The sequence below is a fragment of the Phoenix dactylifera genome, chromosome 18 (genome assembly GCF_009389715.1).
Source record: "Phoenix dactylifera cultivar Barhee BC4 chromosome 18, palm_55x_up_171113_PBpolish2nd_filt_p, whole genome shotgun sequence".
NCBI classification, from domain to species: Eukaryota; Viridiplantae; Streptophyta; class Magnoliopsida; order Arecales; family Arecaceae; genus Phoenix; species Phoenix dactylifera.
In genome coordinates this window covers 9,730,535-9,755,467 of record NC_052409.1, presented here as the reverse complement: position 1 = coordinate 9,755,467, position 24,933 = coordinate 9,730,535, and the positions used below count along the sequence as shown (strand labels likewise).

The 24,933-nt window shown below is 39.3% G+C and overlaps 3 protein-coding genes across 3 annotated transcripts; 1 reads left to right on the top strand and 2 right to left on the bottom strand.

Annotated features, from left to right (window-relative positions):
• Positions 1-992: 992 nt before the first annotated feature.
• Positions 993-5,665, top strand: LOC103716728 (bax inhibitor 1). The gene is made up of 6 exons (XM_008804851.4): positions 993-1,234; positions 2,378-2,521; positions 2,620-2,711; positions 4,774-4,960; positions 5,064-5,219; positions 5,320-5,665. Exons 1-6 carry the CDS (start codon positions 1,127-1,129, stop codon positions 5,371-5,373), a joined length of 741 nt encoding a protein of 246 aa, XP_008803073.2. The 5' UTR covers positions 993-1,126; the 3' UTR covers positions 5,374-5,665.
• A 9,832-nt stretch (positions 5,666-15,497) lies between these two features.
• On the bottom strand, positions 15,498-17,090 carry LOC103716727 (heavy metal-associated isoprenylated plant protein 39-like). The gene is made up of 3 exons (XM_008804849.4): positions 16,860-17,090; positions 16,470-16,545; positions 15,498-16,231 (listed from the first exon to the last, which is right to left on the bottom strand). The coding sequence occupies exons 1-3, from the start codon at positions 16,875-16,877 to the stop codon at positions 15,960-15,962; spliced, it is 366 nt and encodes a 121-aa protein (XP_008803071.2). The 5' UTR covers positions 16,878-17,090; the 3' UTR covers positions 15,498-15,959.
• Positions 17,091-22,242: 5,152 nt separating this feature from the next.
• On the bottom strand, positions 22,243-23,553 carry LOC113462254 (heavy metal-associated isoprenylated plant protein 39-like). The gene is made up of 3 exons (XM_039115621.1): positions 23,425-23,553; positions 23,020-23,095; positions 22,243-22,837 (listed from the first exon to the last, which is right to left on the bottom strand). Exons 1-3 carry the CDS (start codon positions 23,440-23,442, stop codon positions 22,569-22,571), a joined length of 363 nt encoding a protein of 120 aa, XP_038971549.1. The 5' UTR covers positions 23,443-23,553; the 3' UTR covers positions 22,243-22,568.
• Positions 23,554-24,933: the final 1,380 nt, after the last annotated feature.

The following is a 24,933-nucleotide window of genomic DNA, read 5'->3' as shown; positions in this document are numbered from 1 at the left end:
TATTGCCCTTGAAATTTTCTCAGTACACCCCCCCTTCCTCCTCACTGCCGCCTCCTCCTCCTCCTCCTCCGCCTCACTGCCGCCTCCTCCCCTCCCCCTCCTCCTCACTGCCGCCGCCTCCTCCTCCTCCTCCGCCTCCCCCATCACCCCTCCTCCTCCTCTTCCTCCCCCCCTCCCCCCTGCGCCCGCTTCCTCCTCCTCCCCATCCCCACCTCCCCGTCCTCCTCCTCCACCTCCCCCCTCCTACCCCTCCTGATTCCCCGCCTCCCCCATCACCCCTCCCCCTCCTCCTCCTCCTCCCCATCCCCCACCTCCCCGTCCTCCTCCTCCTCCTCCGCCTCCCCCAGCACCCCTCCGCCTCGTCTTCCTCCCCCCCTCCCCCCTGCGCCCGCTTCCTCCTCCTCCCCATCCCCCACCTCCCCGTCTTCCTTCCTCCTCCTCCCCATCCCCCACCTCCCCCCCTCCTCCCCTCCACCTCCCCGTCCTCCCCCTCCCCTCCACCTCCCCGTCCTCCTCCTCCGCCTCCCCCCTCCTCCTCCGCCACCTTCTCTCACTCCTCTTCCCCCACCTCCCCGTCCTCCTTCCTCCTCCTCCCCATCCCCCACTTCCCCCTCCGCCTCCCCCCGCCTCCCCGTCCTCCTCCTCCGCCTCCCCCCTCCTCCTCCGCCGGCGAGGTGCTCGTTGCTCGGGAAATGGCCGGGAGGTGCTTGAGGCGAGGTTTTTTGGGCGGAAGGGAGAAGCCGGCGGGTGTTTTGGAGGGGAAGAGCGGGGTGGGGGGGGGTTTGGGGGGTGTAGAGAGCAATTTAGGTGAGGGGGTGGGAAGGGTGGGGGGTAATTTAGAAATTTTTAATTTTTTAGGGGTGTCCGTAGCAAATGGGGGGGGGGTGTAGAGAGTATTTAATTTTTTTTTAATTTTTGGGGGGTGTCCTGAGCAATAGGGGGGGTGTATATAGAACCACCCGCACAGTTCGGGGGCTATAAATATCCATTCCAGTTGCCTCTATCCGGTCGCAGGGTTCTTTTTTTTCCGCATTTCTTCGGTGTCTTTGGTCGCTTTCGCTGTGGCACTCGGTTTCATCTTCTTCTTCTCCAAGAAAACCCTCGAAGCTTTTCGTTTTGTTTGAGAATGGATTCCTTCTTCCAGTCCCAGGCCGGTTTTGGAACCAGTTGGAGCTACGAATCGCTGAAGAATTTTAGGCAGATCTCTCCCGCCGTGCAGAATCACCTTAAGCTGGTTCGATTTGACCCCCAGAATCCCAACTTTTTAGTTCGCCTTTGGTTTTGATCGATTTATTTGGTGCTTGCTCGATTTTTTATTTTTTTGCCCTTTGCGAGGCTTCTTGTCGAATTTCTTAGAATTTTTCTTAATTTTGATGATTTTTGTGTGGTTCCTCTCTATTGATTTGACCGTTTCTTGATTTTATGGTGGCTTGTGGAGGAATTGTTGAGGAGTTTGCTTGTCTCTGTTTTATATGTTTAATTGATGGAGCTTCTCCAATTTTAGCCGTCTTCTTCCCTTTGCTTCTTTGTATGCTTGAACCTTCGTGGTGTTATCTTGACGATGTAGTTGGTGCTTGCTCGATTATTTATTTATTTATTTATTTTGCCTCTTTCAGGACTTGTTGTCGAATTTCTTACAAATTTTCGTAATTTTGATGATTTTTGTGTGGTTCCTCTCAAGTGATTTGACCATTTCTTGTTTTTATGGTGGCTTGTGGAGGAGTTGTTGAGGAGTTTGCTTGTCTCTGTTTTATATGTTTAAGTGACGGAGCTTCTCCAATTTTAGCTGTCTTCTTCCCTTTTCTTCTTTGCATGCTAGAACCGTCGTGGTGTTATCTTGACGATCTTGACGATAAATGGTGTTCCTCCGTCTTTCTTTTGGTGTTGATTGATCGAGTTAGTACTTTATGTGCAATTTCTTATCCTTTTCAAGGTTTTGTTGATAATTGCTAGAAGTTCTTCTTGAACATGGTTATTTGGCATGTTTTTTTGCATTGTTTCTTGATTTTGTGGTAGGTTGTGTGGAGACTGGTTGTTTTGCTTTAGGTTCTTTTCCTCTTTTACATTTTGCTGTTGAATTTCTCTTAAGAATGGTTGTTTTCGGTTAATTTGGTTGATCTTGCGTTGTTTGTATTTATAGTTGTCTTGATGTTGTGGTAACTTGTGCAGGAATTGGTCCTTTTTTTTCTTAAATTAGATTTGTATTTTATTGCTTGATGGGTTTATGTTTCTATGGTTGATTTGCTTTAATTTGTACAGTTTTTAAGAAAAAGCCTTTGTGATGCCTTTTTTTTGTATTATTTTTGGATGTCTCCTATGTCACTCCGTTCCTTTGTGATGAATTTGAAGTCTAATTCATTCAGGGGTTGATATGCAGGTTTACCTGACACTATGTGGTGCACTAGCGGCTTCTGCAGCTGGAGCATTCTTGCACATTTTGTGGAACATTGGTGGCTTCTTGACAATGCTTGGATGCTTCATAAGCATCGCTTGGTTATTCTCTTCACCTGTATATGAGGAAGTATGAATATCTATCCTCTTTGGCCATTTTTCAATTTACTGTATTCTCAATCTATAGATGTATATTTAACGGTCGTTGTTTATTGTTTATTGGTACAGAGAAAGAGATTGGGCCTTCTGATGGCTGCTTCCTTCTTTGAAGGGGCTTCTGTGGGTCCGCTGGTAAAGCTAGCCATCGACTTTGACTCAAGGTATGTTGCTTGAGAATATTGGTTGCTACAAGGTAGTGTCTTAGTCTATTAGATTTTTCTGATTTGTCAAGTTTGAGTGGATACTGTTAGAAGCTTGAGTGTGTTGATGGTTCTTCCTTAACTTTTTATTATTCTGTACTCTGTAGCATACTAACTCATAACTCCAAATGAATTCCATCAATTCTTAAAGTTGGGGACACAGAGAATGGGTGACAGATTTGACTTATGCAACTCTGCAGAGGGGTTGATGAAGGGGTTAGCATATTAGACCTCATGGTTAAATTGCCTCATATATCACATCTAGGAAGTTGACCAGCCAACCTAGTCTTCTTTATTTAATCTCATATATTTATATTTAAATCTTAAGAATAAGGAGAATATTGAAATGGTACACTGATGGATGGAGCTTTTAAGTAGAGGAAAAGGAATGCTGGGGTGCAATGTTTCTATAAACAGGGCACTCAGCAAGATCACATGCCACTTTGTCTGGAGATGTGTGAAGATGTGTGAACATAAGATTTATTGGAGAATGGCCACTAGAAGGTGAACTACATTTGTTGATGACTTAGGAAGAATGGTTACTTCAATTGCCATAGGGCTGCTCCCTCTAGAAATAAAAAGCAAGATTTCCTTGCTATCATGATTGTGCCCAAAAATCTATTTATACTTACTCCATCGGTGTATATTATGTTAATTTTAGTTAAGCTTGACATAATGCATGTATTGCTTTGTAAAGTGTCAATATTTGACAGCCATAATTAATCAAAGATATGAGAAAGTTCTAACTTTGTCCCTAGCAGTGACTTCATTCAATGGTTTTATTATGATATCTAAATTTTTTTCCATCTAACCTCTCCAATAGCCTTTAATTTAATAACATCAAAATGTGCAATTATCCCTTGTGAGCATCACTAGCGACTTGCTACTATGTAAATCATCTTGAATGATATAGGGATCGACATCTGCTAGAAAATAAAAGAGATTTGACCTCCTATCTATTTATTTTGTTGAGATGTTTACATGTAGACTGTTGTCTGTTAGTGGATTTAAGGGTGGTTCACTACACTGTCAAGTGATGTTGGCTTGACACCTGCCTCACAATATGTGAAGGATGTGCATCATGCAGATAAAACTTCTCAGTCAGAAGTGCTTTGTGTCCATCCATGCTCCCAAAATGTTTATTCAGTGCTGTATCTTATTTAAAAGGAAGAAAAAAAACTTTTACGGAAAATTACACTGTGATATTTAGCATTTTTTAATTTAACATTTAATTATAGTGTTGCACTTTCTCTGTTCGTCTGTTGGAAACTATCCGTCTCATAAATTGTTACATAGCGCAGGGCAGTATTTCACTACCCCGGCTGGTTTGAATTTGCATTTCTGTTGAAACCTGAACTTGATGGTTTATTGATTAGTATTTTATTGTTTGTAACTCATAATAATGTTGAAAAGCTCCCTAACAGACCCATGATTGAGAAATTTCTTAGATGATTTAAGAAGTCATTGTCATCTTACATCCTTGATGTTACCACTATACATGCATACAAAATTGCCACACCATCGATCGAGCAATCATATCTGAAACTTATGAGGATATGCTATTGTTATTGTTGATGTTTGGAAAGATGGAACTGAAATTTGAGTCTTTTAAGCTCTCAAGAGGTGAGTCATGTGCCTCGACTTGTAAAGAGAAACATAAATTATAATATGTGAAAAGTAAGAAAAGATCTGGTGTAGAAGTTCGCAATAATGTTACTTGAGCTTCCATGGAAAGCATCATGTAAAAAATAAATACAGATTTTTTTTTATTCGATTGTTGGTCAAAACCTTGAAATATAGAAGTGGGTTAGGCATGCTCAAATGAACCTCCAAATGCAATATAATTCCTTGTTCATCATAGGCTTAGCAATGAGCTCAAGGCCTTCTGCAGAGAGTCTTAGCTTGAGGCTTGGGGCAAGTTGTTCAAATAAGTTTTTTGATAATATTCATTCATCATCACCATTAGCAGAAAGGACTTAGTGGGGGTAAGTCTAACTGTTTGGATTAATGTCTTAATTTCCAGCGTACTTATAACTGCATTTGTGGGGACTGCTCTGGCCTTCGCCTGTTTCTCTGGAGCTGCCATAGTAGCTAAGCGGCGTGAGTTCCTTTACTTGGGTGGCTTGCTTTCTTCTGGCCTTTCCATCCTCCTCTGGCTGCAGTTCGCAGCCTCCATCTTTGGCCACTCTGCTGCTACATTCAAGGTCGAGGTAAGCTGTTGGCAGCATATATAATTGTCGATGACAATATATTGATTTTGATTTTTTAGCTTCTCCCTGCCTAGTAAAATGCTGATGGTGTTGTTCTTGGCAGCTTTACTTCGGGCTGTTGCTATTTCTAGGATACGTGGTCTTTGACACTCAGGAGATCATTGAGAGAGCACACCTTGGGGACCTGGATTTTATCAAACATGCCCTGACACTCTTCACCGACTTTGTCGCAGTTCTTGTTCGTATTCTCATCATCATGGTAAGCTGAGTTCTAAAATTTGTTGCTTTCATGCTTCGAGCATTTATTGTGGCTTCTCTTTGCACGCTAACAAGACATCTCCAAATTTCTATCCCTGCAGCTGAAGAATGCGTCCGAGAAGTCTGAAGATAAGAAGAGGAAGAAGAGATCATAAAGTTAGCTGGAAACGAAAACAGAGATCATAAACCTAGATGCTTTGCGTTGTGAATGCATAAAATTGCTACCTTTGTTCTCTTTTTTTCTGTAAAAAACGCTTTGAGTTCATTTCTTTTCATGGAGTATGGTTTGTTACTAGAGATGGTGTGTTGCCTGCTCAGGTTTGTGCATATGTACCGAGTCTGACGCGGTTACCGTGACGGTTTAAATGTTTTTGTAAACGTGACCTGCTGTGGAAAGGATGTAATCTAGCCAAAATAGGAACTCGTTGGGGAAAAAGCAAATCATCAGAACTGGCTCTCCATCACGTTAGAAGATTTCCTCTGTAGCATCTGCGTAGGTAATGTAGGTTTCCTTGTTATCAATCTCCATGTAGTTACATCGAACTTATCAAGAGGCCTGATGTGAAGGTCTCATTATTGTCATGAATATATATAGGCCGGGGTTGTACCTTCGGCGCGCGGAAGAATGGTTCGCCTTTCTTTGCACGAATTGGCTGATGAATTTGTGTACAGGCTACTGAATGAGAGAGTTTGGAGTGGTTTGAGAGTTGTGGGGTGTGCGATCCAATGGATGAGGCTGCAAAAAAAAAAATCGATCATTTATTTATGCGAAAGATACTGTGAAGGCTTGTTTGGGTTCGGTTCATTTGACCGGTTTAAGCACGGCCTATGGCGGGCGCGTTCGCTCCGCATATCCGTCGAGGGAGACTCTTGGTAAGAGTCTTCTTTCTCTCCGTCAGACGAGTTCAGTCGGGATAAAGAGTCGGTCACAAGGGTCGTAGGGGCTTCTCTACACGAGAGAGCTTATTTTCATCGAGTGCCTCAGCTTCCCTTTTTTTTTTCCTCATCGAGTCATGGTTTTTCGTTTTTGTGCTCACTGGAAGTTAAAGGCTGTCGAAGCCGAAGTAATGCTTTGTTCTCCTCTCCTTTGTTTTACCTCGATCAGGATTTATGGCCATCAGCCAAAAAATCGGCCAAAAATTAACCAGCAAAAGGAGATTATTTTTCTCCTATTTTTGGCCGAGTTTTTTTCTTTTTTTGGGCCACCAGTGCCGTTGCTTTTTTGTGCTGGATCTCTGGTTGAGTCCTACACGTCTATTCTTTTGCATGACAGAATCGTGGCTACCGGTGAATGGCCAATAGTTGAAAATCAATAAAAGGTCCGACTCTTCTATTTTTCGGGCTTTTTTCTTAAATTTTCTTGTCGACTGGCCATCGCCGCCAGCTGTCACCACTATCGCTTGCCACTTTGTCGGACTATGACCATAGCAGCCACCAGCCCGCCTCCCTTCTCCCCTACTTATCGAGAAAAGAAGAAGAGGAGGAGCAGAGAGAGAGAGAGAGAGATAACCACCCCTCTTTCTCTCTCTTATTTTTTTCTCCTCTCTACTATTCTTTCTCCACTTTCTCTCTCTACTTTCTCTCTCCTATCTACACTTTCTCTCTACTTTCTCTTTTCTCTCTCCATTTTCTATTTCTACTTTCTCTTTTCTCTCTCCATTTTCTGTTTCTACTTTCTCTTTCTAGAAGATTTATGGAACCTAGTATTGAGTCCTGTCGACTTGATCTATGAATCCAATTTGACTCTTGTAAAAGGTCCTGTTCTGCCTTAGTGCCCGAGTTGCCTACTAGCCGATCATTCTGACCCTGTTGAATGTTCTTGAAATCTTCATTGATGAACCATATTGATTAATTTAGGCCTAGATCGAGTCCATACTCTATGATTTATTAATCAAATCGTTCAAATAGGATCCATATACCCTATGATTTATTAATCAAATCGTTCAAATAGGATCCATATAAAAACACCGTTTGTCCGATTAGGTCTTCTCGTATTATTTTATTGAAGTCATTAATTAGAGATTAATTTTGTTGTTAATAATTTAAATAGGTCTAGTAGAGTCGACTAGTGAAGTTTGACGGTCTAAGCCGAAAAAGGTAAGCCTTATACTCCTTACTAATTTTCAAATTTTTATTTATTTTCTGGTATTATGAAAATAGTGTTGAATATTGATGACATCATATTTTCTTAAAATTAAGAATCAAGCATATGATATTATGAAACTCATAATTATGGCGAATTAATGGATCCATGATTGTTTTACCGTTAAGCATTATTTGTGAACTATGAACCTCATATTTATGAAATTATATTTTTGTTATGAAAAGAATAATTTTATGATTATTCTACAGTTAAATGCTTATTTATGGGCCATAAACTCTATAAAACCATTTAGTATTTTATTTATGTATGATTCAAGTAAATATGATTCAAGATATATGACTTAAGAAAAATTGTTTCAATGACTATAACAAAAAAGCTCTCATATAGCTACGTATGGCCCTTGAAAGTGAAGTAGGTCGACATTCAGTTTTATACGACTCTGCCAGCGGATAATAGTAGTTGGCATACAACCCTGCCAGCAGGTAATAGTAGTTAGCATACGATCCTGCCAATGGGTAATAATAGTTGGCATACGATCCTACCAACGGATAATAGTAGTTGATATTTATCGACTACTGCCCTATCACGGATATAATAATGACCTTAACATTTAGTTTGAGAGTAGTAATTTGATCAATGATAAATGATTTTATTTATGTTATCAGCAGGAACCATGTTTTATGAATGATTTTTACATATTGGATTGATTTTATGACTTATTTTAATATACTGTACTATAAAATGCTTTATTTTGTAATATATGTTGTTTTTTTTAAATAATGCAATGATATGCAAAAACTTATGCTTGATTCGGTAAGATAATGAAAGGTTTACTTACTAAACTGTGTCGCTCATATACTTTTATTTTTATTTTTCTCTCACTAAACGAATAAAATCAGTAGGGACAGAGGTTGGTTTAGGCTTGGAGTTTGCGCTAGGAAACTTGACGATTTTTTAAAAAAAATAATATTTTAAAATTCAATATGAATTTATAGCCAATAATTTTTTGAATAAGGATTATAGATTTAGTATTTATGTTTGAATTTAAACGTTCTAAATTGATATTGTATTTAATAGCTAATAAAATTAAATTTTTATTTATTTTATTATATTTGAGATGGATTTAAAAGATAAATATAATGTTGGTTTCGTATTATCGTGGATTATACCTTTCGATAATATGGCCATATTATGTTTTGAATCTCGGCGTGATAATTATGTTTTAGAACTAGGGCACGACGGATACAACTCGAGCTATAAACAAACTGTGCAGGGGTGCGATGAGTTTGGCCACCTAATGAAAGGAAAAACCTTTAACCTAGGTCAAGAGGGTAAATCATTGCTTCTCTGATATTGTTCAAAGTATTGCAACGGTTTTGCGATGCTCCTTATCAAAGAGTTGAAGGCATGGACAAGAGGATAAGCGCGAAAAATCATGGCTAACGCCGTCCTTGTATACAAAAAGTTCTTCTGGCACAGATGAATGTTCCTGCGATTTTATGGTGATCTCTCACGGTGAACAGGACAGAACAAAAATACTATTATAGTACGATGCCATAATTGGTGGTCACTTGTCACCCGAGGGATTGTGCCCGGCAAGTACGCGCTATAATTATTTAAGTCCCGGAAAGTTGAATGATCGGTCGAATCTCAGTCCGAGTTGCGAGTTTTCGGGGGGAAACTCATGGAAGCGGTCCCTTCACAGTCCCTTCACCCGTGACCCGCCCCTCTCATGGGAATCCACCTTGCCGAGGAGACGAGGATGTAAGGTCTTCTTCCTCCTCTCCTTCGCCCCAGACGCTACCCACCAGCATTTCCATGGCCTTGTTCTCTCCCCTTCCCACCGCCCTCTCCACGGCGGCGGCCTCCGAGTCCGGGAGTCAAAGTCCAGCATAGCTGCCTCCGAGCCAAAGCCGAAGTCGGAAATCTGGCAACTCGCCAACTCGGAACCCGGAAGCCTCCAGCATGGCAGCATAGCTGCCTACGGGCTACGATCCAGCCATCCTGGCATCTAGCATCCAGGAGTGGCCAATGGGCAACGGACAACGGGGTTACTTAATTGCGGCTTACGGGACAACACTTCTTAGCGGCATAGGCGCATAGCCCGTCTTCTCCATCCGCCGTAGTCACCAGAATCCCAGTTCCCAAATCCCGCCCTCTAAAGTTCTAAACTCTTAGTCTCTTCTTCCGTTCTTCGGTTCTTCCTTGATCCTTCTTGCTCCTTTAGTTCTTCCGTCCACCGTCCTTCGCGGCTTCGCCGGTTTGCCCGTTCGCTAATTCGCCGTCCCTGGTCGCCGGCATCACGGGCCCACGGGGTGACGGCAGACGGCGTCCCTTCAGTCTTCTCCTTCTCCGCTTCTCGGCTCTCCGCTGCTCCGCCCTCTCCAGCGGCCCAGCCTCCATGCTCCAGGCGGCAGGTACATGCTTTTTTTTTTTTGGTCTCCTTCTCCGCTTCTCGGTCCTCCGCGGCTCCGCCCTCTCCAGCGGCCCAGCCTCCAGCCTCCAGGTGGCAGGTACATGCTTTCGGCTTTCCTCATTGTGCTACGGCTACCCAAGTTCCTTCATTCCTTGTTAAACTAATATTTAATAAGTTGTTTGAGTTGTTTCATGTTTATCTGGTTATGAAGTTCAACTGTTCAAGGTTTTTTTTTTTTTTTTTCAATTTCATATGCTGATATGCATGTACTGGTGTCTGGTGGTATCCCCGTTACGCCGTATCAGAATGCCTGTTGGACTTTTCTTTGATAGTTAGATTTATACTTTTCCTCCAATTTGTTGTCCCTTCTGTTGCAACTTGATGGTTTCCTGGATTTCATAACAGTGTGCATTGATATGCTTCAGATTGCAAAACCACCGCTTACTGAATTATTATTTGGGTGTCAGATACTCAGAATCTCAGATGTGCAGGGAAGACTTCTGTCTGAAAATTTTTTATTTAAAAAAAAAAAAGGTCTTCTTCAGTGAGTTCGCCTTGGACCTCCAAATGCATTGGGCCGCCCCGGGGCAGGAATGGTGGTTGGAGAAATTGGAGAAGATGTCGGAGGGGAAGAAGGAGAGTCCTTCGGACTCTAATGGCGGTGCGGTAAATAAAGCAGTTTGAGAACAATGGGATGCCGTTATAGATGCCGGTGAGACCATCGGTATAATTTAAATTGCTTCTTTTATAATCAGATCAGAACTAAATTTGACATTAGTTTATTATTCTTGTTTTCTAAGCATGGGGGTGGGATCTTTCTTTCAAATAACGGTTTGATTTGTCCCTGGATTGTTGGGTTTAGCCCCTAAATTCTGGTTTATTTTTCTTGTTCTTCTGTTTGGTATCATTGTTTCGATTGTTTGCCGTAAGAAAACTTAATTTCGCTCAAGATTTTCGTGATGGATTTTCTTAGTTGACATTGGGCAACAGTTTGGGGAGAAGAAAAAGAGAACTCAAAATAACCTTGAATTTGTTCTTAGCAGTTATCAACGTTCTGCAAAATTTTCTAAATTCTGGTGAGTGGTTTAAGAGGTATATACAGTTCACAGTTCTATTAGATGTTGAATAATCCTTTGATTGGTCTGGGATTTTCACAAAGTGGATAACAATTTCTGTCACCGTAGCTGTATTATATGTTTCATTCTTTGATTGTTAAAAAAGCTTAGAAACTTTTTATTGAATTGAAGGCCTGTAACCTTATAATGTCTATATACTTTCATAGCTAGAGATATGTATAACAAGAGTGTTGGGTCTGGTTGCCATCCTCCACGCTTGATGAAAGGTTTCCGCATATTTGCTATGGATTTTCTCTTCTAACTCAGCTAAGTCGAGGAAGTCCTAGGATGTCATCCATGTCTGTGGGGCATGTGGATGCCTTCTGTGCCCCTTTCTAGGTTATGGCACCCCTGTCTTAGTGGCCCTTCAAAATGAGATAACCTACGAAAGGAACAAAAAGAGAGGAAGGTGATGATCTCCTAGAGATTCAATTACTTGAGTAGGTTGCACTTGTTCTTAGACATCTTCGAGCTTTGGAAAAGCCATGAGGAGATCATCACTCAAAAACTGCGAACTTGATTGTAGAGATGCAAACCAGATTTAACAGGGCCCATTTGTATGGAAATCCTTTTCCTTGTTACTCATTTTGGAAAGCCTGCCTGTTGTGGCACATGCTATAACACCAATACAAACAACATAGAAATGAGCCTAAGCAATCATGTTTGGTGACAAGCCTATAATGCAAAACTTCAATAAAGTTGAATGAAAAATTAATTTTGCGAGCTTCTAGACATGATTATATAATTATATACTGTAGTTGGTGTTGCTGGGGAAGCATAAATGAATCTCTGTATGGTGTAGCCGGGCTTGATGCATAGCTTGATTCACAAAGATATTTTTCACATGAACTCCACAACCCCAGGACTTGAGCATCCACTGGATTCATTAATTGTCAGAAGATATACCAAACATAACATTCTAAGCCGATCCTAGTAATCCTTAGAGTCACTTGTTTTTTGCTAATGGATATTTGTTTTTAAAATATATCGCACATTTGACATCATGTCCTATACTTCTAGAGGCCAGAAGGAGGAAATGGCTTGAAGATTATTCTGAAGCATCTAGCAATGAGGAGCCCATAGTTTTTGATACATCAATCATACCCTGGTGGGCATGGATCAAAAGGTTTTACCTTCCGGAAGCTGAAAGACTGAATGGTTGTTGATCGTATCTCTTCTGAATTTTTAGATGGTTGGTTTTAACATTTCCATCTCAATGTACTTCCAACATCTGCAATTATGCAGGACGTGCTGCAATTATCGGGTTTTTTATGGCTTATCTAGTTGACAGTTTACGGGTTTAGGTCTTGTTGATCAAATGGGAAACTTCTTTGGCAAAGCTATATTGTTTATAGCAGTAGTTTGGGTGCTGCTAATTAGGGGAATCAAGGATATTGAAAACCTGAAAAAGATTCTTGTGGAGACAACATTCTATGACAAGCAATGGCAAGCAACTTGGCAGGATGATACCAGTAGTGATTCCAATAAGTAACTGAATTTTCCAAAACAAGTTTCGTTGTACCTGGTGCATTTTTACTTTGTAACTTTGCTTCTTATGTGTCAGTGAGCTGATTTTGTAATTCAACATTTTTTTTTCAGGACAAGATAATTGAACTATTATGCTCAGAGTTCAATTAGTGCTATGAACCTTATTTCTTATAAAGACCAATGTCCCTTTAACTACTAATCCAATGAATCTTGGCAGTGATCTATATGTGCCCAAGAAGCACTAGTGTCAAGCAAACTGTTTGAGAAGAATTTTAGGTTATAATCCTTTCATCAACACTGCTGCTGCAGCAGAAAAGGGAAAGGCAATTGCATACTTTGTCTTGGACATTTTTGAGCTTTAACAGGTTCCATTTGTATGGAAAACCCTGTTCTTTGTTGCTTCAATGTCGGAAAGCCTACCTATTGTGGTTCATTCTGTAACCTAAATATGAACAATAAGGAAATAAATCTAAGCTGTCATGAGTGGTATAAAAGCCTTTAACTAGTTCTTCTGGAAAGTTCCAAAACTTATAGCAGCCTATAAAATTAATTTTATGAGTTTCCAGGCATGATTAAGTTATATTATTGTAGTTCTATGCAGTTTGGGAAGTACAAATGAATTGCTGGATGAAAGTACGTATTGCTAGTGGCAGCAGCCGAGCTTGATGCATAATTTGATTCGAAAAGATATTTGCCACATGAATTCCACCACCCCCAGACTTGAGCATACACTGGAGTCATTAACTGTTAAAAGATATAACATTTTAAAAATATTATGTTATAAACCAAAAGCCACTTTTCCAAATAATTCTTGCGGTCACATGCTTTCGCTAGTGAATATTTTCTTTAAAACTTATCTCACGTTTGACATCATGTGCTATCCTCTTCGACGTTTAGAGGAGGAAATGGCTTGAGGATTATCCTGAAGCATCTTACTATGGGGAGCCTATAGTCTTGGATGCATCTACCATACCCTGGTGGGCATGGATCAAATGGTTCCACCTTCCTGAAGCTGAAAGACAATGGTTGGTTATGTGGCAGTGAGTTTAATTTGTAAGTTTGCTTCTTATGTGGCAGTGAGAGCCGAGAAGATAAGTGAACCATTATACTCAGAGTTTAATTAGTGATATAAATATTATTTCTTTCAATGACCAATTTCTCTTTAGCTACTAATCCAATGAATCTTGGCATGTGTTCTATATTCTGTTGTTTTTTCTAGTATTCTGATTCTTTTCAGGTATTGTCATGAGTTTCTGTGATGCAGAATTCTACTGATCTTTCTGGTTTCATTGAAATATATCGAATGGAGCAGCAGGGTGCTTCAAGCACCTCCTGTCAGGTTTCATCTTCTCTTGTAATCTCTACATTTCTACAACAATTGTTTTCTTGACCATGGCCAGCTTCTCTTTGCTGTCATTTGGGATGTGTCTGGGACTTAACTGTCACATAACTTGCCCCAAATTTAAACTTAACCCACCATATAACGTTTGCATGCATATGTTGCTTTGGTTCCCTGTTCATATATATACAGAAAAACAGTTTTGTGGGGACCTGATGCTCTTCAAGTTGATCAAATGTATGCATGCTTGGAAGGTTACATTTTAGAAGTGTTTGATGAACTCCAGGTCGACAAGTAGAATAAGATATGGTGCTCTAATCTTTAAGTGTCTGACAGGGTCAACACATGATGACCTGGAAAATACCATCTCATGATGTCTTAACCATTAGAAAGATGACAAATCATATAATAGATGTGACTCTAGAGTCTGAAGTAGCGTTTCTCCTATCAAACATGAGACAATCCTGTTGTGGCCCTGCATCTTAATATATTCAGCTGAGCATGTTTAGATGCAATTTTAACAAAAGATGTCTTAAATCATGTTCAGACATTTGGCATCAGCCGGCTATAAGGTTGGCTACGGTGACCAATGAAATAGCTGTTGCCATCTAATTTACAAGTTTAAGACTAGAGAAGCAATTGGGGTGGCAAGTACCCAAGTTCTGTGAAGTTTGCATGATGAAGATGAGAGTTAGCTCTTGGATAAATATGTTTGCATCATGGAATGGTTTTTGCTCATTAGGAATGACTATCAGCAGCTAATTTTGTTATTAAAAATAAATATACGAATAATTTTCAACAATTTGTGATTTCTTTAAGGAACTTGAAGAAATATATGAACAGAATGAAAATGTAAGATTAGCATGGACATTACTTGCAACCATGAAATGGTCAAAAAATGACATTTTTTTAACAATTATTAGGTGACAGCTGATTTGGATGACGCCTTGAAAGCTAATATAATTCTCTTGCTTGGATGTGGTTATGTTCAACAGCATTATCTCTCTCTCTCTCTCTCTCTCTCTCTCTTCTTGGTTTGGCCAGAGGAGCAATATTATCTTCAACCCGTTTGACAAGTTCATGAATAATTATTTGAGCACGTTTAGTTCATCTATCTAAAGATTCAGTGAAGAGTTCCTGGTTCTTTGCAAGGGAGGTCTTATTGACCGTTCTAATTTATGAGAATTGTCGTCTTCCATTACAATAATTCAAGACAAGCTATGCTCTAAATATCTTATGCTGATTGACAATTCAGTAGGTATATGTCACAATCCAATGTTATATTTATATGCGATAAAAATGGTGCTAACATCACAGATCATCAAATGATAATCTAAAATCACTTGGACATGCTGCAACAGCCAGGCCATGACAAGCAGCCATTACCTCCTGATTTTATAAAATTCAAACCAAAGAATCCATTAAGGAATGACAAGTAGCCAATACCTGCTGAAGCATGCATGAGCTAAGATGAGAGTTAACATCGGTGGATACATTAGCATCTAAAGATGCATGTTTTTTTATGGTTTAATCTCCATGAAGTTTCTTTGACCAAGAATGTTTTCCTATTAACCATCTCCATGCTGCTGGAAAACATAACCTGATGTAACAAAAGAGGGTTAAAGACAAGATGAGTTCTGCACAGGAAACGTGGGAATGTTTCCTTACCCTTGTATCTCTTGGTGCCTGCTTGATGCCAGAGATCTGCTGCACTCTTTCTTTTGGTAAGGAAATGAAAAATTCATTGCTTTAGTTTCAAGAGACTTCAGATATGGCATTAAAAACATATTATTCTGAAATATCAAGAGGAGGTTTAATTTAGGCATGAATGTGTGTATAAAACAGTAGACATGCACAGCTTGGTCATGCCATGTATGTGCAGTTAAGCATGTCAATATACCCAAGACAAAAGGCCAGGTACTTCTGGCCAGTGACGACCAATTAAAAGTAAATCTAGATCATTTTCTTCAAGCACACAAAGAAGAAGAAGACTCTTTCTTTTGTACATACTATTTAAAACACATATTCAACTGGAAAAACATGAGATAGAAAAAGAAACAACTCCTAAGTAATGACTACCAACAATCCTTATACATCCAAACATTCACTTATCTCTATTCATATACTTAATTCAGCATGAGTAACCATCTTAGTTCCCATCATCCCCTTCACATCACCACCCTTATAATCTTTGAGCCTGTCTTTCGACCGGAATAAACTCATCACCCCCGGGCATGTATCGGTTTCTTCTATTCCTTCTCCGATTGTTGGAGCAACCATTAACATGTTACACAAGCATTTGGATTCTCCTCAGCACACTGAACGCAGTGGTACACAGTCACATGAGATTTGTAATCCTGGTATGCTTCTTTTTTCTTGTCGCCCCCTTCCTTCTTCGGCTCCTCTTTCTTCTTCTCTTCTTTGGCTGGTCCGACCGAAAGAATTTCGGTGTACCAGCATTTCCTTAGGTTGCGGACAACATCAACCGGGTCGACGTCTCCGGTCACCGTCAACTTCTGCTCATTCATGTCTATGGCGAGGGAATCAATCCCTGTTGAAAGAATATTTAGCAATACTTATTCATGCATGAGAAGGAAAGAAAGAAGGAACGGAAAAGGCCATTACTTTTTATAATTGTTTTACTAAAATTCAGTAAAATTCATGGTTTTAGTTACGCAATTTGAAGCAAGAAAGCTTTTAGGAGCACTTGTGGACTTGGTTAATCATGAACTTTAGAAAGCTCTCTCTTTCGAACAGATTTGCAAAGATGAAAAGATATGAATTGATACCCTGGAGGCTGGAGACTCTTGCCATAGCCTTCGTTTTGGCCTTGTCATCATGCAAATACAATTTCAACACAATCTTCTGCAGTTACCACAAATAGTTAAGTTCATTAGTTATAAACTCATTAAGAAGAATCAGAAATATTTATTCAAAACTATAGAAATAAGAGATTCCATAAAGAAGAGAGAGAGAGAGAGAATAACAAAAGAATCCCACCAAGAAATATTTTTTGATTCTAGGAGAAAAGATCGAAAGCAAAAAGTTATAAAGGAGAAAGAAGGGAGGAGACCATCAGCTTGCAAAAGGCATCCTTTTGGGATAGTGGGGGGGTGAATACAAAATTCATTCATTACTCTCAAAATGAATTTTGTTGATACAAATAACGAAGATGTTACCTTCTTGTCTGCAGACATCTTAAACAATCACAAATGAAAAAAGAAGAGAAGTGGAATTCAGTGGGAGAAGAGGAATGCAGAGTGAGAAGAGTTGGAGGTTAAAAAATGAAAAACTTGGGAAGATCACTTGTAGTAGTGGGTAAGTTATATAGCGCTTGGATGAATCTCAAATTAGCGTTGCAAACTGTTCGTAGTCTTATTATGTCATGTGGGCTTGGACCAGCTTGAGGAGAGTGGGAGGATGCCTCAGTCGTCTTGACCGTCTTGTGTGGTCTCAAGCCAATTCGCTGGCCAAGAATTTTTAGCTGCGACTGACTGACGGGGACCAACCAGTCTTGTTCTTAAGAAATCTGGCATTTAAATCGTGATGGTGTCGGATTACCATTAATTGTACTATTCGAAGTATACTCTTCTAAAAATTATTTTTAAATCATAAAATAAATATTGTTTTAAAAAAATATATTTTATTAATAGTGCATGACTCATCAAGTCAATATCAATTAAGATAGCTATCACTGATCATCGTCATCATTGTCGTCATCGTCATTTCATCATCGTTGCCGCCACCACTGAAAGAAAAAAATCAGTACAATTTCTTCACCGGTTGGGTGAAGGAATCAACTGGTTGGGTGAACGATGCACCTAAAGACTATGATCAACGCTTGCTTGATGTTGGTATGGCTCTAGTCACAGTCCTAGTAAAAACGTTGTGTGCATGCATGTTCGCCATGATTGTCAGGTCTTTTTCTTGATAAATGGATGCTTGGAAATATAGCTTGTCCCCTGGCCAAGCAACTGCACCAGTCAAGGAATGGGTGGTTCTTCCTAATTTTTCAAGTCTAGGGATGATGTGATGCTGCCGACAAATAATGGGCAGGCATGACTTAATTCTGTGTGGGACAAACAACCACAATTGTCATTATGGAGTACAATATGAGGCTGGCATCTTATTCATCGAGGATGACTCGTCTACAGTGATTGATTGGATTCGAATTACCGACAGATATAGAGTTGGCCACCTTTTGATACGGAACACTCGCACATTGGTGAGGGAGCTGATCTCTTTCCGGATAGCTCATATATATCGGAAGGCGAACAGTGCAGCCGACTGGATCGCCTTTTATGTTGCCCGGCACTCCGGAAAATTTTTTTGGACTAGCTTAGTTAGTATTCCACACTCTTTATACTGTTTACTTTCACTTGATTTGACAGATTGTACTCACGTTAGATCTACATCAATGGAAATGCCGCTTTTGACCAAAAAAATTGTCATTATCTGCCTAGCCTCTTTGGGTGGGTTCAGCTATTCTAATTTTTTTTTTCATAGGCCGGGATGTGAAGTTGACGGCCGCTCTAAAAATGTTGGCTCATCCTCTAAAAACTCAATGTGGTTTGCAAAACTAATAATAATAATAATAATATTTTTTTTAAGAAATTAATGCTCGAATATATAATGCTTAGAAAAATAATTTTTGTATATTTGATTGAGTATAAAAAAAATAGTACATTGCAGAATGGCTTATATTTGGTTGAGTACGTCCACTATCTGCCTTAAAATTGTCATTGGTGGCGAGTTCTATCGTATGATCTTTGATCTAGGCGTTGTTCAAATGCCCTCTCATGGGGAAGATCTTATGTAACCTGCTTTCTCCGCACAGCCAAATTCAAGAATATCCAATATACTGGAAAAGGCTTTATATTCCCTTACCCCAGTCTATGGGATAGTGCATGCTGCAACCAAAAAAAAAAGAAGAGAAAGAGAGAGATTTATATCCTGGATGATCCTGGAGGAATAATTAGGAATGGAGATAAATATCCCCCTTTTTTTTATCCTACAACCAAACGTGGCCAAAGTAACTACTAATGGTTAGGAACTTTCAAATGATGTACCAAGCATTCTAAAGCTATGAAACCCTCTTACCATAAATCCATGAACTGAAGATGCCTAAAATGTACTTGCCAGAAACGTCACTACCACATTTGCCGGCCATGCAAATACCTTTTGGAGAATCCAGCTTGTGGCATTAACTGATAGCCACCAAACTTCTTTCTAATACCCTCGTCAACTCACTTCAAATGCTAACAATCCACTAACCAAACTCGGTAATACTGGTCGCTGAACCCTACTTGGCTTATATAGCACCAAGAACCTGCATTCTCCCTATTATATTTTGGCCTAATATGATCACAAATGAAGATAGAGAATTGCGTAGAACTGATTCGGAATGTTAAGAGGAAGAAAGCTGGTACGGGTCCCGATTGAGTAGCTGTATGTTGATAAAAGGATCATTTGAGTTCCAAAAAAGCCGGTACGGTACAAGATTTTTTTTTGCATACTGAGTATCGGTACGCCACTAGTACCGAGTATCGGTACCGAACCGATATGGTACGGTATGCCAGCCGGTACGGCGTACATTCTGTTAATAAGGCCAACACAGACAAATGTGTCACAAGTAAGGTTGCAAATGGGTTGGGTCGACCTGTGATCTGATCCGATCCGATCCGCGTAGACCCGATCCATCCAAATTTTAGGACCCGCGGGTCCAAGTCGGGTCCTAAAATTGGACCTGAATTATTTTTTGGGTCGGGTCTGGATTTACCGAACAGACCCGATCCGATCCGAATGGACCCGAAGAGAGAGAGAGAGAGGGGGGGGGAAGCAAAAGAGAGTTTTTTTTTTTGTAGGTCATGGTACTATTGGTCGTTTTTAAGTGAATTTATGGCGGGTTTTCAAGGCAGACAGGAAGGAGATATGGGTTTCTTAGGAGCTTGTTAGCTTGCTCCCTAAATGATGGAAAATGCTAGCCAACGAGGAGGGAAAGCTTTGTACCAAAAAAAAATGGAGGAGGAAAAGCCCTAAGGGGGCGTTTGATAACCCCAATAGGATTACCACGGTGATCTAAGATCTCCGGTGATCCAAATGCTGGGGTGATTTAATCCCCGGTGATCTAAGATCAATGTGTTTGGTAGGCCATGGTCCAGTGATTAAAAATCCCCAGATATCCATGAGTAACTTGTTTGGTATGGTAGGGGATCTAAGATCACTGACTACATAATACCACAAATATCCTTGATATATCTTAGATGGATTTTTTTTATGTATTTTTAATTCTCATGAATTAAAAATATAAGTCAATATACTAATTCCTATAATAGCTCTATAATTTTGTCACATATTCTACTTTTAGTAGCCCTTATCATATATTTGTTAATCATATCAAATATATTATAATAAAATATTAATATATTTATCAATATATTAATTATTAATATATTCTATAAAAATATATTTATTACTCCTATAAATTATTAATCTTATAAAAATATGTTATTTTTTATTATAGAATTAATATTTTTATTTATACTTATAATTGATTTTTTTAATACTAATAATTATTATGATTAGAAAAATAAGGTAAATAGGAGTAATATAGTAATATATTAAATATTTTTATTATATAAATATAAAATATAATAATATATTTTGACTAGAATTTAAAATTATCCTTCAATAACAATAGGATAATAATATGATTAGTAATATATTATAATATAATATATATCATTAATATAATATATAATATCAACATAATATATATATATATAATATTGACATAATATATTGATGGTATATTGATATATCATTTTTTCTGCTATCTTGAGGGGTATTTTTATCTTTAACTTTCAACACAGGATCACTGCCCTGGGGTGATCTTGAATTTCCGACCTCAAGGACGAGTATCCTATCACCGAGTTGGGGGATGATTTGAGGAGTGGAGGTAATTTAAGATCATCGCCACATAGGATCACCGTAGTGCAACCAAACGCGGTGATCTTATCACCTTCATCCACATTACCCTTGATCTTAGGACGATCACCCCATACCAAACGCCCCCTAAGGGGAGTAGGGTTCAAGCGTGGAAGGATAGCAACAAACTTAGGTTGACAGAATCCAAAGGAACCTCGGCCCGTCAGTATTCTCTCTCCATCTATTACACTGTTGATACCTCTAGTGTCTCGGTAGCTGGCTATTTTTTTTCCCTTCTGTTTTTTGGTTTTTGTTTCTTTGAACTTTTGAAGGGAGAAAGTGAGGGAAAACTGAACTGAATATGGGTCATGTGCCAGTTTTCTGCAATGGATTTGGATTTTGGAAGAGGGTCTGGGATTTTTTTTTTGTCCTCGTGAGAGGGGAGCTGGGAGACACCAAGTTCCATCCAATCAGTCATATAGATAAAAAATAGTGTGATATGAAATTTGGCTTGTAGACCGACTTAGTTAGTAAGTCAGTTCTGACTGGAGGTCAGTTGCAAGTCTTTCAAGTTCCCCGCACCTCACAAAAGCACAAAGGGACCGGTTAAAACCAAATCCGATGCGACTCGGATCCGACCCAATCAATCGGGTCGGATTGGAATCACTCAGGATCCGACCTGATCCGACCCATTTGCACCGAGAGAGCGACAATACTTGAGAAGCCCGAGCGGTGAAGGAAAAAAAAAACAGAAAAAAAAAGAAGAGTGGCGGAAAAAAAAAAGAAGAAGGGAGAGCAGCAAGCGCGCTGAGGCAGCCACCAACCTCCATACTGTCATCATTTTTTTTCTTTTCCAGAAATTCAAAACAGATTTTTTCTTTGTCTTCCTCGAGTGTGGTTTTTCACATGGAGATTTAACAAATTGAGTTTCTATCTAAAGTTGTGTTGGATGTTATAGAAAGTTATACTATTCATTGGTAGAGATCTCATTACATTCTTGGGTTTATCAAATTTTGGTGGTTTGGGTAAGATCATGGTTACTCTTAGAAAGGTGATACAAGAGTGTTTCCCAATTTATTGAGCACTCAAGTTTTGGGCATAAACTTGAGTATTGTAAATTCTATATTTATTATAGTGGATTGATCGAATTTGCCCCGTAATTTTTTTCCTCTACACTGGAAGATTTTTTCACGTAAATTTGATGATTTTTTTTTTGCTCTCCAGATGTTTGATATACCTGTGTGAATATTACTTTTAGTTGATTTAGTAATTTGGCTTAGTTTATTCTGCAATATCTTTGTTGTGGTGCCAAAGGAGCTGCTGAACTCTTTCTTTTGGTAAGGAAATAAAAAATTTATTGCTTTAGCTCCAAGGGACTTCAGATATGGCATTAAAAACATATTATTCTGAAATATCAAGAGGAGGTTTAATTTATACATGAATGTGTGTGTAAAACAGTAGACATGCACAGCTCTGTCATGCCATGTATGTGCAGTTAAGCATGTCAGTATACCCAAGACAGAAGGCCAGGTACTTTTAGCCAGTGACAGACCAATTAAAAGTAAATCTAGATCATTTTCTTCAAACACACAGAAAGTCCAAGAAGAAGAAGAGGTGTGGAAACAAATCTCATGAAAACAGAAATACTTTACTTGTTAATCCAATTCCAAGGACTCTTTCTTTTGTACATACTTATTAAAACAGATCTTCAACTGGAAAAACATGAGATAGGAAAAGAAACAACTCCTAAGTAATGACTACCAACAATCCTTATACATCCAAACATTCACCCATCTCTATTCATATACTTAATTCAGCATAAGTAACCATCTTAGTTCCCATCACCCCCTTTACATCACCACCCTCATAATCTTTGAGCCCGTCTTTGGACTGGTATGAACTCATCACCCCCGGGCTTGTATCAGTTTCCTCTATTCCTTCTCCAATTGTTGGAGCAACCGTTAACATATTACACAAGCACATGGACTCTCCTCAGCAGGCTGAATCCAGTAGTACACAGCCACAGGAGATTTGTAATCCTCGTATGCTTCTTTTTTCTTGTCGCCTTCCTTCTTCGGCTCCTCTTTCTTCTTCTCTTCTTTGGCTGGTCCGACCGAAAGAATTTCGGGGTACCAGCATTTCTTTAGCTTGCCCACAACATCAACCGGGTCGACCTCTCCGGTCACCGTCAACTTCTTCTCTTTCATGTCTATGGCGAGGGAATCAATCCCTATTGAAGGAATGGAAAAGGCCATTACTTTTTATAATTCTTTTACTAAAATTCATGGTTTTAGTTAGGCAATTTGAAGCAAGAAAGCTTTTAGGAGCACTTGTGGACTTGGTTACTTATGAACTTTAGAAAGCTCTCTCTTTCGAACAGATTTGCAAAGATGAAAAGATATGAATTGATACCCTGGAGGCTGGAGACTCTTGCCATAGCCCTCGCTTTGGCCTTGTCATCATGCAAATCCAATTTCAACACAATCTTCTGCAATTACCACAAATAGTAGTTAAGTTCATTAGTTATAAACTCGATAAGAAGAATCAGAAATATTTGTTCAAAACTATAGAAATAAGAGATTCGATAAAGAAGAGAGAGAGAGAGAGAGGGGGGCGAGAGAATAACAAGAGAATCCCACCAAGAAATATTCTTTGATTCCAGGAGAAAAGATCAAAAGCAAAAAGTTATAAAGGAGAGAGAAGGGAGGAAACCATCAGCCTGCAAAAGACTCCTTTTGGGATAGTGGGGGGGAGAATACAAAATTCATTCATTACTCTCAAAATGAATTTTGTTCATACACCTAACAAAGATGTTACCTTCTTGTCTGCAGACATCTTAAACAATCACAAATGAAGCAAGAAGAGAAGTGGAATTAAGTGGGAGAAGAGGATGGCAGAGTGAGAAGAGTTGGGAGGTAAAAAAAATCAAAACTTGGGGAGATCACTTGTGGTAGTGGGTTTGTTATATAGCGGTTGGATGGATCTCAAATTAGCGTTGCAAACTGTTCGTAGTCTTATTAATCCATGTGGGCTTGGACCGGCCACTCTCAATATTTGTCTTCACGTCTTGTAGGGTCTCAAGCCAATTCGCTGGCCAAGAATTTTTAGCTGCGACTGGCTGACGTGACCAGCCAGTCTTGTTCTCAAAAAATCTAGCATTTAAATCTTGATGATTATGCTATTCAAAGTATACTCTTCTAAAAATTATATTTAAATTATAAAATAAATATATATTTTTTAAAAATATATATTTTATTAATTGGGCTTGAGTCGTTCGGTCAATATAAATTAATATACTAACAAGTATCATTGGTCCTCATCATCGACGTCATCAATGTTATCGTCATCGTCCCCGCCGTCGTCGCCGGCCAAAGAGAAAAACCAGCATAATTTCTTCACCGGTCATGTGAAGGAATCGACTGATTGGGTGAACGATGCACCTAAAGACTATGATCAACGCTTGCTTGATGTTGGCGTGACTCTAGTCACAGTCCTACTGAAAAGGTTGTGTGAATGCATGTTAGCCATGATGGTCAGGTCTTTTTCTTGATAAATGGATGCGTGGAAACATAGCTTGTCCGCTGGCCAATTAACTGGACCAGTCAAGGAATGGGTAGTTCTTCATAATTTTTCAAGTCTAGGGATGGTTTGATGCTGTGGACAAATAAGTGAGCAGGCATGACTTGATTCTGTGTGGAACAAATAACCGCAGTTATCATTATCTGCCCAGCCTCTTTGAGCTGCTCCAGCTATCCTAATTTTCTCTTTCATAGGCGGGATGTGATGCTGATTGTTATTCTAGAAATATTGCTCATTCTTTAAAGACTCGTTTGGTTCCCAAAAATAAAAAATAAAATAATTATAATTATAATAATAAAATAATAATTTTTATATGTTTAGTTGACTATAGAAAAATGGCACGAATGACTTATGTTTGGTTGAGTACGTCCACTATCTTAAGAAGAATTTCAACCACTGTACATCTTACCATCATCATAATCCATGGTTCAACACTCATTTTTTTTTACTTTTGAGCATGGGGCAAATGGCAAATATCTGTTTACTCTTTATCGTGAGGGTGTTACACTCCAGGCTATGCATGTATATCGTGAGACCAATGGAGTGGCCGACTGGATAACGGCGTATGTAGCGAGCCACTCAGGAGACACCCTATGGGCTGGAGAGAAAGAGATGCCCGGAGCATTTCGAGACCTTTTGTATTCCGATTCTATTGGGTGTATTCGTACCCGTGATGTATGAAATGCCCGTTTTAGCGCGAAAAAAAAAAACAAACAAACAAAAAAATTTATATATCAGTCTACTCTT